The sequence below is a fragment of the Lingula anatina genome, chromosome 1 (assembly GCF_051362555.1).
Source record: "Lingula anatina isolate TDL-2025a chromosome 1, LinAna3.0, whole genome shotgun sequence".
NCBI lineage: Eukaryota > Metazoa > Brachiopoda > Lingulata > Lingulida > Lingulidae > Lingula > Lingula anatina.
Window position 1 is genome coordinate 69,332,142 of NC_141767.1, and position 12,408 is coordinate 69,344,549.

The window sequence follows — 12,408 nt, forward strand, 5'->3', positions numbered from 1 at the left end:
CTTTGAATATGTGAGTGCAATTGGATTGTTATCTTAGAGTATTGCATAGACTTGTGTTAGAATGTTTTATCGTTTATTGTGGTACGGACAGTTTTGGCAAATGAAACAAAACATTCCCTATTTTGACGCACTTCCGCCAGTGAAGATGGCGGTCGTTATCACGTAAATTGCTTTGCTCTGCGAAATCGGAGGCAATCTACTGAACTCAGTTTGCATCAAGTCATTTTCTCTGTCTTATCGACGTCTGGGTTGTTTTTCAATAAGAAAACACCATGTATGACCAAGATGAGGGTAAGAAAGTATTCAAAATCGACCATTGTTTACCTATCTAAGCTCTACCGGCTATCGACAATCAAAACGCAAAACCAGTCTCTGTGACAAAGTGTCAGAGTTAAGACTTAAAAAAAAAAAAAAAAACAAAAAAAAAAAAAAAAAACGAATGGGTGCGTCCATGATAATATTCAGCACTATTTTGTGGAAACCATGATAAGATCTATAACCAGTTTGAACGTGAGAGTAACCCTAGCTGGGGTAGCGCTAGCAATTTTTTCACTTAGCCAATCACCACATTTTTGTCAATTTGTTATCAAAATGATTATAATTTGGCTAAAACATGTCAAATCAAGCCCTTTTTCTTTAGCCAATTTATGTAAGTTTTAGCATTTGGCTAAATTGGCGGTTGTAAGCGCTACCCCAGCCTAGGGCTTGAGGAGGAATGGGGTGTAAAGTTAGGTACTTTTGTAGTATACCCCCCCCACCCTGTAACTTTCTGTAACTTTCACTTTTCAAACAGTTTTTTACATTTTCTTGTTCATGTATGTCAAAGCTGTTGAAATAAAATGCTTTTGTAATTACCTGTGGACTTTTTATTTGTTTTAATCACGTTTAATCCAGCCCATTGAAATACAAAGTTAGAATCTTCAATTTACACCCGCAGTCAATAACTTGCCGCGTTTTCGTTGGCTAACTCAAAGGTAATTTTATGTGAACAAGTAGCTCATAATAATTTCACAGAGAAAGTCCAAGTATACAATGTATCAATCCTATGTTCACATAAAATAAGGTAGAGTTAGCCAACGAAAACGCGGCAAGTTATTGACTGCGGGTACATTGTAAATTTTCACATCGTATTTCAATGGGGTGGATTAAACGTGATTAAAACTAATAAAAAGACCACAGGTAATTACAAAAACATTTTATTTCAACAGTTTTGACATAGGTGAAAAAGACAATGTAAAAAAATGTTTGAAAAATGAAAGTTTCAGGAAGTTACAGGGTGGGGGGGTATACTACAAAAGTACCTAAAGTTATTTCATTAAACTAAAGATTATCACCAAGCCTGTAACAGATAGATAGTGAGGTGATCCACTTAACCAATTTCAGAAATGTTTGATGAAGATGATGGGGACGACATCACTTCAGACTTGTGGCAGGAAGCTGCTTGGATCGTCATCAGTTCCTACTTTGATGAGAAGGGCTTGGTGAGGCAGCAATTGGACTCCTTTGACGAGTTCATTCAGATGTCTGTCCAGAGAATTGTGGAGGATTCCCCACAGATAGACCTCCAGGCAGAGGCACAGCATACATCTGGGGTTGTAGAGACACCACCTCGCTATTTGCTGAAATTTGAACAGATCTACCTGTCCAAGCCTACCCACTGGGAGAAAGATGGTGCCCCCAGCCCCATGATGCCCAACGAGGCTAGGCTGAGAAATCTAACGTTAGTACTATATTTACTCTGCAAAGAAACCAAATAAAACGATAGATTGAATCATGTATTATCTTTGCCAACTCTTTGTAATCCTGGATGTGAACAGTTCAGCATGCTGATTATGTGCAAAGCATCCCCCCTACACTGATTCAACTGATTTCAAAATTCACAAATTTCACTTATGACTTAGTACACAGAGTTACAGTTTACAACATTTCTCTCTTATTAACAGGTACTCTGCCCCACTGTATGTTGATATTACCAAAACTGTGGTGAAGGAGGGAGAGGACCCCATAGAAACTCAACATCAAAAGACTTTCATTGGCAAGATCCCCATCATGTTAAGATCCACCTACTGTCTGTTGAATGGACTCACTGACAGAGATCTGACAGAGTTAAACGAGTGCCCTTTGGATCCTGGGGGTTATTTTATCATCAATGGCTCAGAAAAGGTGCTCATAGCCCAGGAGAAAATGGCCACGAATACTGGTGAGTGCAGATGTTGGATTGTAATTATCACTGCTTCATCAGTGCCCTGTTTTGGATTCCTTGTTAATTAATATACTGCTAAATTGCTTCATAAACATGGATTAGTCCTAAGAGCAGTTTTCTCTTCCAGTGTATGTGTTCCAGCAGAAGGACTCCAAGTATGCCTATAAGACGGAGATCCGTTCCTGTCTTGAACATTCCTCCAGACCTACCAGTACATTGTGGGTTAACATGCTAGCCAGAGGGGGACAGGTAAGCTGGCACTACCCTTTGCAGTGATCACTATTGTATCAGCCTGACAGCCATATTTTCTATCTCCTCTGATATCATTTGTCTTGTCTGCTGTCAGTTATTTTAAAACTAGACGTCTAGGGATATTGGATAGTTAAAGCAGCAGTTCAGATATCTTTTTCACATTTAACTATAAATGTGTATTTTTCATCTTTAATTATTTCATTTTATATTCTGTGTAGGGTGCCCGCAAAAGTGCAATTGGCCAAAGGATCATTGCCATCCTCCCCTATATCAGGCAGGAGATCCCCATTATAATAGTGTTCCGAGCCCTGGGATTTGTGTCAGACAGAGACATCCTAGAACACATCATCTATGACTTTGATGACCCAGAGATGATGGAGATGGTAATAATGACATGCTGGTGACATTTGAACCTATTTATATGCAATGCATATTAAATTACATTCCTTTAACTTCATCATCTATGCAACTTAATATGATATTGTTTTATTATAATTTATCACTGAAGGCTGAATTAATTGAAAATACACTACATTGGTAAACAATAAGATTGTTTTGTGTTATCATGGGCCTGAGGCTACAGATATATGTGAAATAAATAAAAAATGCAATTTATTCTATTAAGATTGCATTATATATATTTCTACAAGTGTTGTATAATGGTTTCAGGTCAAGCCATCCCTGGATGAGGCTTTTGTGATACAGGAACAGAATGTAGCTCTCAATTTCATAGGAGCTAGAGGAGCCAGGCCTGGGGTAACTAAAGAAAAGAGAATCAAATATGCCAGGGAGATTCTGCAGAAGGAAATGCTGCCCCATGTCGGTGTTAGTGACTTCTGTGAGACCAAAAAGGCCTATTTTCTGGGGTAAGAATCGGTTCTGTCACTCGTTAATAGGTTTGACAGATGTGACAAGTTACATTTCTAGGGTTTTTTAGACTGGATTTTCTCTCCTTTTGAGAGGTAATTAGACTTTTAAAAACAGACTGGATTGCCATTAATTATCCTCAACTTCTTTCAGATACATGGTTCACCGTTTGCTTCTTGCTGCCATCGGTCGTAGAGAGGTAGATGACAGAGATCACTATGGCAACAAGAGATTGGATTTGGCAGGACCCTTGCTTGCATTTTTGTTCAGAGGGTAAGCTTTTTTTTTTTCTTTATTACTTCATAGTTGATCTTAAAGTTTTGGTTGTAAGCAGGAGTATTTAATTTCTTTTAAATTTTCCAAGACTGAGGTAGTTCTGCAATCTTGATACTTATACATGTTCTAGGTTGTTCCGCAACCTAATGAAGGAAGTAAGGATGTATGCCCAGAAGTTCATTGACCGTGGCAAGGATTTCAACCTGGAGCTGGCCATTAAGACAAGGATCATCACGGACGGCCTCAAGTACTCCCTGGCTACTGGGAACTGGGGGGACCAGAAGAAGGCCCACCAGGCCAGGGCTGGGGTGTCACAGGTACTAAGACTTCACTTTTATTTTATTTTATTAAGTTTGTATTTCAATTTATTTTTCCTCACCATTTTTCATCTCGTGAGTAGGTCAGACATGTTTTTTTTTTTTCATCCAATAAAGTCCAAATTTTTTCTTTGCAGTTTTCCACCTTACTTCTCCATACCCCTTTTCTTCCTTCTTTTTTCCTAAACCCCAAATCATGGTAGTTGGATAGACTACTGCAAAAAATTTCTTTCAATATGTTTTTCAGATTAAAATTTAATTAACTACATGTCAGAGACACAAAATGTCGCCTGTTGATTAAAAAAATTATGTGTATGCTCAGTCTCGGTTACACATTTCTCTCTATATGCAGTTTCATTCTGTCATCAAAATATTTTACAACCCTGAATATCCCCCTATTTTCTTCAGGTGTTGAACAGGCTGACCTTTGCCTCCACCCTGTCTCACTTAAGAAGACTGAACTCTCCTATAGGGAGAGACGGGAAGTTGGCCAGACCTCGCCAGCTCCACAACTCTCACTGGGGCATGATCTGCCCTGCTGAGACACCAGAGGTGAGTGGTTCAGACATGAGCTTCTTTTTCCATGGAAATGAGGAATTCTGCGTTTTTTAATTCAGTTCTGATGGTTCTTGAGATTTGGCCCACGTATGGTTAGGTGTTGGGTCCTATGATAAATGTTCAAAGTTTTTGGGTTTTTTTTAAACCTAGGCTCATGTCTGGTGTGCAGAGGGACACAGTGAGTCAGATAACCTGAGGAATCAGCTTAATCATTGTAAAAAAAAAAAGATTCTTTCTTGTAATGTTTTTGAAAGTATCAACAACACTGCCTCTCCTTGTGCACTTGAGGTTGGTGAATTTAGACACCCTCGTTAAACGTTTCATGTCTTACACTGTTCTTTCCATTGTCCAGGGAGCCGCTGTAGGCTTGGTGAAGAACCTGGCGCTGATGGCCTATATCTCTGTAGGCTCCCAACCCTCCCCCATCCTGGAATTCTTGGAGGAGTGGAGTATGGAGAACCTGGAGGAGATTGCACCTTCAGCCATTGCCGAGTAAGTAGTGTGTGACCCTTTACTCCTTTAAAACTGATATCTTTGTTTCCATACACCTTGCTTGTGACACACAGTTTTGCATTTTGGGAGAGAAATTTTGATTTGATAATAAATTATCTATGGATGATGTCATTAGTTTAGCATTCTTTGTGTACCGAAGGCTTTGTTGTCATGGGTCTTCGTTGAAGGGCTGAATGCTACAGAAATTGTGACAGTATTTACCATCAGAGGTGTGCATTTGTGTACATTTCCCCTGCTGTTACATACATCTATGATTGATTTCATTAAATACCGATTCTCCAGTTGTTTTCAAAACACGGAGGCAATAACTCAATCCTGAAAATTGGTAGTTTTATTCATCTTATGTTATTTGGTTCTAAATGTTTTATATAGGATGCCTGAAGGATGGGAAACCTTTCCTCCCTGATAAACATGTCTTTGTTTGTAGTGCCACCAAAATCTTTGTGAATGGCTGCTGGGTAGGAATCCACAGAGATCCAGAGCAGCTGATGGTGACATTGAAGAAACTGAGGAGACAGATGGACATCATTGTGTCTGAGGTCAGTGACCTTTTTACATCGTGAGTGGGGGTGTATTTGTACAGAATATACCCACACACACACTGCCCATTAATGAGAGTAGATGCTTCCTTAATGTGGGCTATTGAATGTGTGATACCTTATGATATGAGTTGACTGTGCATTCCTGCGTATCTGAGACCTTGGATCTGTAGGTTTTTGCTGAAGTGGGGAATGCTAGAGAGAAGTGTCACAGTACTTGGAAAGTGTGTCTTTATTTATCACATCTTACTGAGTTACTGGTACATACACACATTGTTGTCATGGCAGTGATTTAATTTTTAAAAATGAAATCCTGCTATTTATAAGTTATAATTTGTTAATTAAGTAAATTATTTGTGACATTTAAGTTAAGAAAAGCTGATAAAAGAAAAGAAAAACCTTGCTTGCCCTTGGCCACATACTGATGGTGTTAATGTTATGAATTTTACAATAAATTTTAGGTATCTATGGTGCGTGACATCCGTGAGCGTGAGCTGAAGATCTATACAGATGCTGGCCGAGTGTGTAGGCCACTGCTTATTGTGGAGAACCAGAAATTGTTGCTGAAGAAGAGACACATTGACTTGCTCAAGGAGAGAGAATACAACAACTACAGGTATAATCTCTCTTTGTTGGCAAAGTATCAGTAAGAACAGCTTTTGAACAACTTAAACAATAATCTTTCAGTGTTTCACAATTTGTTTGAAGCCAGTTTTCAGAAAACTTTATAAATTTCTATGCATTTTGGTAACCTGCTGGTGAATGTGAATGTGAGATATTTTATAATTGTTCTCATGAAGAATTTTGAAAATCTAAAGCTGTATTTTGAAATATTTGCTGCATTCCAGTTGGCAGGACCTGGTAGCCAGTGGTGTGGTTGAGTACATAGACACTATGGAGGAAGAAACCATCATGTGTGCTATGTACCCTGATGATCTCCATGAGAAGGGACAGGGATATTGTTCTACATATACTCATTGTGAGGTCCATCCATCTATGATCCTGGGGGTGTGTGCCTCAATTATTCCCTTCCCTGATCATAACCAGGTAAGAGCATGTTAGTAATACATATCACATTGTGGGAGTGTTTAACTGAGGAATACTAAATTTGTACGTTGTACACTTCACATACCAAAGACCCAGATATTATGGCTGCTGAAGGGATGCATACTTGTTCATTTCTTATACCTTTCTGGTAACAGAACATGATTTAGTTTTTAATCAGTGAATTATAAAAAAAATTATGCTGAATGTGGTATTGTATACTTAACCGTTGAAATTGGCTTATTCAATTTGATGTCATTCAGAACACCCAAGTTCTTAGAGCTATATTCTTCCTTCCAGTCTCCCCGTAACACATACCAGTCTGCTATGGGTAAACAAGCCATGGGTGTGTACATCACCAACTTCCACGTCAGGATGGACACACTGGCCAATGTGCTCTACTACCCACAGAAACCTCTAGTCACCACTAGGTCTATGGAGTACCTGCGCTTTAGGGAGTTACCTGCAGGTAATTGATTGTTTAACATACACTGGGCTTGAAATTACAGATAACGAATGAATTGTAGATGTATTTTTGATTTTATATAACTCATAAACTATGCTAATGCATAATTGACTCTTTTTTTCACACATGACGTATGCATTTTCGGAATCTACCCAAAAGGCACATAAGTGTTAATTACTCTATGTTACAGGTATCAATTCCATAGTAGCCATTGCGTCATATACTGGATACAACCAGGAAGATTCGGTCATTTTGAATGAATCTGCCATAGACAGGGGATTCTTCAGGTAAGGGACTATATGGTGTGTCATTTGTAAAGAAAAGAAAATGTTTGTATTTCAAGTGTACAACTTTTTATGATGTTTGATATTGCCAATCTTGCATACTAGGTCATTGCTGTCAACTGCCATGACATCTAATATTTCCTAAAGCTTAGATTATCACCATCTGCAACCTAATTAATAATTTTCAGTATAAATTCATTCCCCACACAATACAGTTGTTGTATTAAAAATCAAGGCTGATATGTCACCTCTTTTCTCTGCAGATCTGTATTCTACCGTGCCTACAAGGACCAGGAATCCAAGAAGGGTCTGGACCAGGAGGAGGTGTTTGAGAAACCTGATCCAAGAACTGTGCAAGGTAAGGGAGGCTTTAGTTATGATTACAATAACACAGCTTCTGAAGAGTTACCAAAAATGTTTGCAAAAATCTGCAGCATTAACATTGGCCCCTAGCAAAATGGCAGTGAATGAAAACTTGACCAGTGAAATTTTGTGAATTTGTTCTGTAATTGTCCTATGTATGTTCTTTAAGCCAGCAGATTATTGGTCCCTGTTGTCTCTAAGGGCCAGTAGGCCAAAACTTTTTTAATGCACAGACTGTACCAAATGTTTTCTATTACTCTGTTTAACAAGAGGTTATAATGTTTGCCTATATATATATGTGTGTGTTTGCAGGTATGCGTCATGCCATCTATGATAAGCTAGATGATGATGGTATCATCGCCCCAGGGATCAGAGTGTCTGGAGATGATGTCCTCATTGGAAAGACTATCACTTTACCTGATACAGAGGATGAGGTGAGAATTACGTTATCCTTATCTTGTCTTTGAGTTATTTTCTGTTGTATTTCTTGACTCATATGTGGCATCACTTACTCTATAAAATATGTGCAGAATGTGAATCTCAATTTTATTTTGTTATAAGATTTTTCAGTCTTGAAGTTATTTTGTATTCATACTGTTGTTTGCAGCTTGAGAAGACTACAAAGAGGTTCACCAAGAGAGACTCCAGTGTATTTATGAGGAGGAGTGAATATGGTATCATTGACCAGGTATTTCCCCCCTTTACATTTACTTCTCACTTCTTAAATGTTAGGAAAATGAAAACTGGCATTCTTTGTGTACCGAAGTCTCTGTTGTCATGGGTCTTCGTTGAAGGGCTGAATGCTACAGAAATTGCTGCTGGAGAAGGGAATGTGCTTCTCTGTATATTTTCTTCCTATCTTTTCCATTTAAGCAGACAACCATTAACTTTTATTTTTGTCTTTGTAAACTTGCTTATAATTTTTAAAATGATTTGTTTGATAATTTATTCAGTGGCTGCAACTTATTTGATGCTTGTAACTCAGTGAATATTGATCACTTAAATCTTGCCTAGTAAATAGCTGAATTCTGAACTTGTATAAAAAATGTCTAAAACAAGGGTTTGTTGTCCACAGGGAGTACCAAGATTCATTCCTGTGTATTGTTTGCTCCTTCCAGGTGATGGTCACTATAAACCAGGAAGGTTACAAGTTCTGTAAGATCCGTGTGAGAACAGTGAAGATCCCACAGATTGGTGACAAGTTTGCCAGCCGTCACGGGCAGAAGGGAACATGTGGAATCAGATACAGACAGGAGGTGAGGAGAATGTGTTAGTTGAGAAATCTGAGATTGTTAACATGTGTGCTGCTTGCTATTGTGAAGGTGGAGACTTTGATTGTGTTACTGGTGTGTCTTGGTTGTTTTTGGAGTATTATTAAACTTTATTCACTTGGATTTTAGGTCAGTCATATCTTTTTGGGCAAACAAATGCACTACCAATATGTGTAAATATAAACACGCAAGCACTCCCACGCACACACCCTCTTATGGCTAGATATGCTGATATTATGGTTTCCTCACATTTTTTCTTCTGCTTGCTTACAATAAATAAAGTATCTGTCAACAGGAACCTAGTATTATGAATTTTCAGAGAAGAGAATACTTGTTTGTAGATAGTTACTTCTATTTCACATTATGAATTGGTATTTTTAATTTTATTTTGAAGGACATGCCATTCACATGTGAAGGGATCACCCCTGACATCATTATCAACCCCCATGCTGTCCCCAGTAGGATGACCATTGGGCATTTAATTGAGTGTCTCCAGGGGAAAGTCTCAGCCAACAAGGGGGAGATAGGTGATGCCACCCCATTCAATGACACTGTCAATGTACAGAAGATCTCAAACCTGTTGCACGAGTATGGCTACCACCTGCGTGGAAATGAGGTACATACTCAATTTACATATTCAAATACATATTCAAGTTCAAATTTGCTAGCCAGATTTATAGCAAATATGTTGAGAAACTTATTGTCTGTGTTCACTTATTAAAACTTTATCATCCCAAAACATCTTTTGAAAATGTTCTTATTTCACACATTTTAAAGAGAGTTTATACTTTGTTATAGGTGCTGTATAATGGTCACACGGGGCGTAAGATGAACTCCCAGATATTTGTGGGCCCCACCTACTACCAGCGTCTGAAGCATATGGTGGATGACAAGATCCACTCCAGAGCTAGAGGACCCCTCCAAATCCTCAACAGACAGCCTATGGAGGGCAGGTCACGGTACGTTCAACAGACAGAGGGGTTTTCCAGGAAAAACAAAGCTGTTTGTGAATATGGCTAATATATTGACTTTATTTTCCTTCTTAAAATTTTCATATTCTTACAAGTTATAAGATTTGACAACCTATAATTGTGCACAAGGGTTATATGAGTTTGTTTTTGATTAAACAGAAATTTGAAGAATTGTTTTGGAAATTGGAAAAATCTACAGTTGTACAGAGGGCTTGTTTCATTTTAAATTTCAATTAAGCAGAGATTTGATTAACTATTTGCCTTTCCAGTGATGGTGGTCTACGTTTTGGTGAAATGGAGCGTGATTGTCAGATTGCCCATGGCGCGGCTCAGTTCCTGCGGGAGCGTTTGTTTGAGGCGTCTGATCCATACAGAGTTCATGTGTGCAACCTTTGTGGCCTCATTGCCATTGCCAACCTGAGGAACAACACCTTTGAGTGCAAGGGCTGCAAGAATAAGACACAGGTAAATAATGATTACGTTTACCTTAGGAGGTATATGCTATACTTAAAAATAAATGTTCAATCCCTTTTGAAAGTGTGCAATATCCAGCTTAGACTGGGAAAATGTTTTCAAAATGACTATGAACTAAAATGACTATGAGTAAAGTGAATAATATATAGATATGTAGTAGTTTTATAATGCTCTCCTAGCCAAATGATAGAAATAAATATGATTTTCGCTTTTCTTCCAGATCTCCCAGTTACGCATGCCGTATGCCTGCAAGCTGCTGTTCCAGGAACTTATGGCTATGAGTATATCACCCAGGATGATGGTCTCATAACACTGGATTGGAAACTAAGCTGGAGAAATTCTTTCTTTAAAAAAAGTGGAAAAAAATATCAATCAGCCCAGTTCCTTGTCGAGATGGCAGTAGCAAGTCTTTCAGGAAGTGTATTTCTTTAAAAAACTGCTGTGCTAGTGCAAGGAGCATGTTCCACGAAAGGCTGGCAGGAAAGCTGCCTGAGACATGGAGTGATGTGACTGAGCATATTAACATCAAATGTTTCAATGGTGACAGCTTGTTCCCTGTCGCAAGTTGTTACATCCTGACAATTGAAGCAAAAACACGCCGGTTCTTGTAATAAGCGTAATATAAAACTAGTTTGTCTGAAGTTGTATAAACTCAACTGAGTACAGTGCAGTCAGCCAGCATGAAGATCAGATCCAAATGGTACGCCACTGCTGGGAGGTATTCAGACCAGTGATGTCTACATAATATGGTAGTGCCATGTGTATTGTGCAGGAGTCCAGATGAATTTAATATGTGTAATATAAGTCATTAAAACTAACTGTAGCAGACGGGGACGTGGCCTTTATTACACAATAGGGACGTCCACATGCAAGGTGTAGTGCGAAGGTGCATTATTATGCAGGTTATAAAAATTAATTAACCTCCAGTTAAGTCCTAGTCTTGTTGCAGTATATTGTATAGTAGGACTTGTAGTTATCTTAGCCAACAGACATGCCAGACACACGGTCTAGACGGTTACACGGCTGGTATTCCGCCAGGCTGCACTGCTACATGCAGTGATGCAAGTTTAATTGAGGGTTTTCATTCCACTGATTGAGCAGTGTGAAGTGAGCACTCACTTTAACATTTTGAGGAAATAACGAAAGAGAAACACTGGAACATTTCCAAAGTATTTTTACAGTGACGTGATGTTTGTCTCATCTTAAATCTTGTTGGGGTTTTGATTACGGAAAAATCCTGTCTTCAAACGTCGGTTTATTCCCGGGTTAACGATTTAGTTTGAATATAATGAAAATTTAGGTTTTGATAGAAATGTGAGTGGGAGGAGTTTAATTAGATGCCGTCATGTGACGTCATCAGTCAGCCCAGCTCCACATAGTCTTTATACCTGCGACTGGAAGGTTACCAGCTGTTATGCATATCTACCAAAGGTGATAAAAGTTGATGTCAATCCAGCAACTTTGTGTTTTTTTATAGTTCCTTGTACTGATGAATCATTTGGAACAATTCCAAAGCAAAGATGTAAATTGTTTGAAGAAGAACCCAGTCGTCTGAACTCTGTGACAATGAGTCATTTGTTGACACCTGTAGAATTGACTTTTAATGTGAAAGTATTTTTGAGAATAAAGTTTGACTCACCGAGACCTATTCTGTTATGAATTTCAATAAAGGCCTCGTTTACTTATCAATTAAAATCTTATGGAAAAAATCCTGTCTACAAACGTCGGTTTATTCCCGGATTAACGATTGTGTTTGAATATAATGAAAATTAAGGTTCTGAGATTAATTATTGAGTCATTTGTTGACACCTGTAGAATCGACTTTTAATGTGAAAGTATTTTTCAGAATGAAGTTTGACTCACCGAGACCAATGCTGTTATGAATTTCAATAAAGACCTCGTTTACTTATCAATTAAAATCTTCATTTTTTTCTTGGGTAATTGGGCTGCCCTAAAGGGTGCGAAATAAAAGTCATCTGCGAAAACTTGGAAGTGCAAAACAAACTTCTT

The 12,408-nt window shown here is 38.3% G+C and overlaps 1 protein-coding gene across 1 annotated transcript; it reads left to right on the top strand.

The window, feature by feature from the left end:
• The first annotated feature begins 107 nt into the window (after positions 1 to 107).
• Positions 108 to 12,042, top strand: LOC106166442 (DNA-directed RNA polymerase II subunit RPB2). The gene is made up of 23 exons (XM_013545002.2): positions 108 to 291; positions 1,384 to 1,720; positions 1,944 to 2,200; positions 2,331 to 2,452; positions 2,674 to 2,838; positions 3,125 to 3,321; positions 3,476 to 3,595; positions 3,729 to 3,915; positions 4,324 to 4,467; positions 4,826 to 4,965; positions 5,414 to 5,525; positions 5,987 to 6,141; positions 6,374 to 6,572; positions 6,870 to 7,038; positions 7,226 to 7,322; positions 7,583 to 7,677; positions 7,995 to 8,116; positions 8,290 to 8,370; positions 8,801 to 8,938; positions 9,348 to 9,569; positions 9,752 to 9,912; positions 10,194 to 10,389; positions 10,619 to 12,042. The coding sequence occupies exons 1-23, from the start codon at positions 273 to 275 to the stop codon at positions 10,706 to 10,708; spliced, it is 3,525 nt and encodes a 1,174-aa protein (XP_013400456.1). The 5' UTR covers positions 108 to 272; the 3' UTR covers positions 10,709 to 12,042.
• Positions 12,043 to 12,408: the final 366 nt, after the last annotated feature.

Bases quoted from the DNA above. Each gene is read 5' to 3' on its own strand.
- LOC106166442 (XM_013545002.2), top strand. The intron at 8,939-9,347 runs GTGAGGAGAATG...TTTATTTTGAAG, and splicing joins GAATCAGATACAGACAGGAG to GACATGCCATTCACATGTGA. The intron at 9,913-10,193 runs GTACGTTCAACA...TTGCCTTTCCAG, and splicing joins CCTATGGAGGGCAGGTCACG to TGATGGTGGTCTACGTTTTG.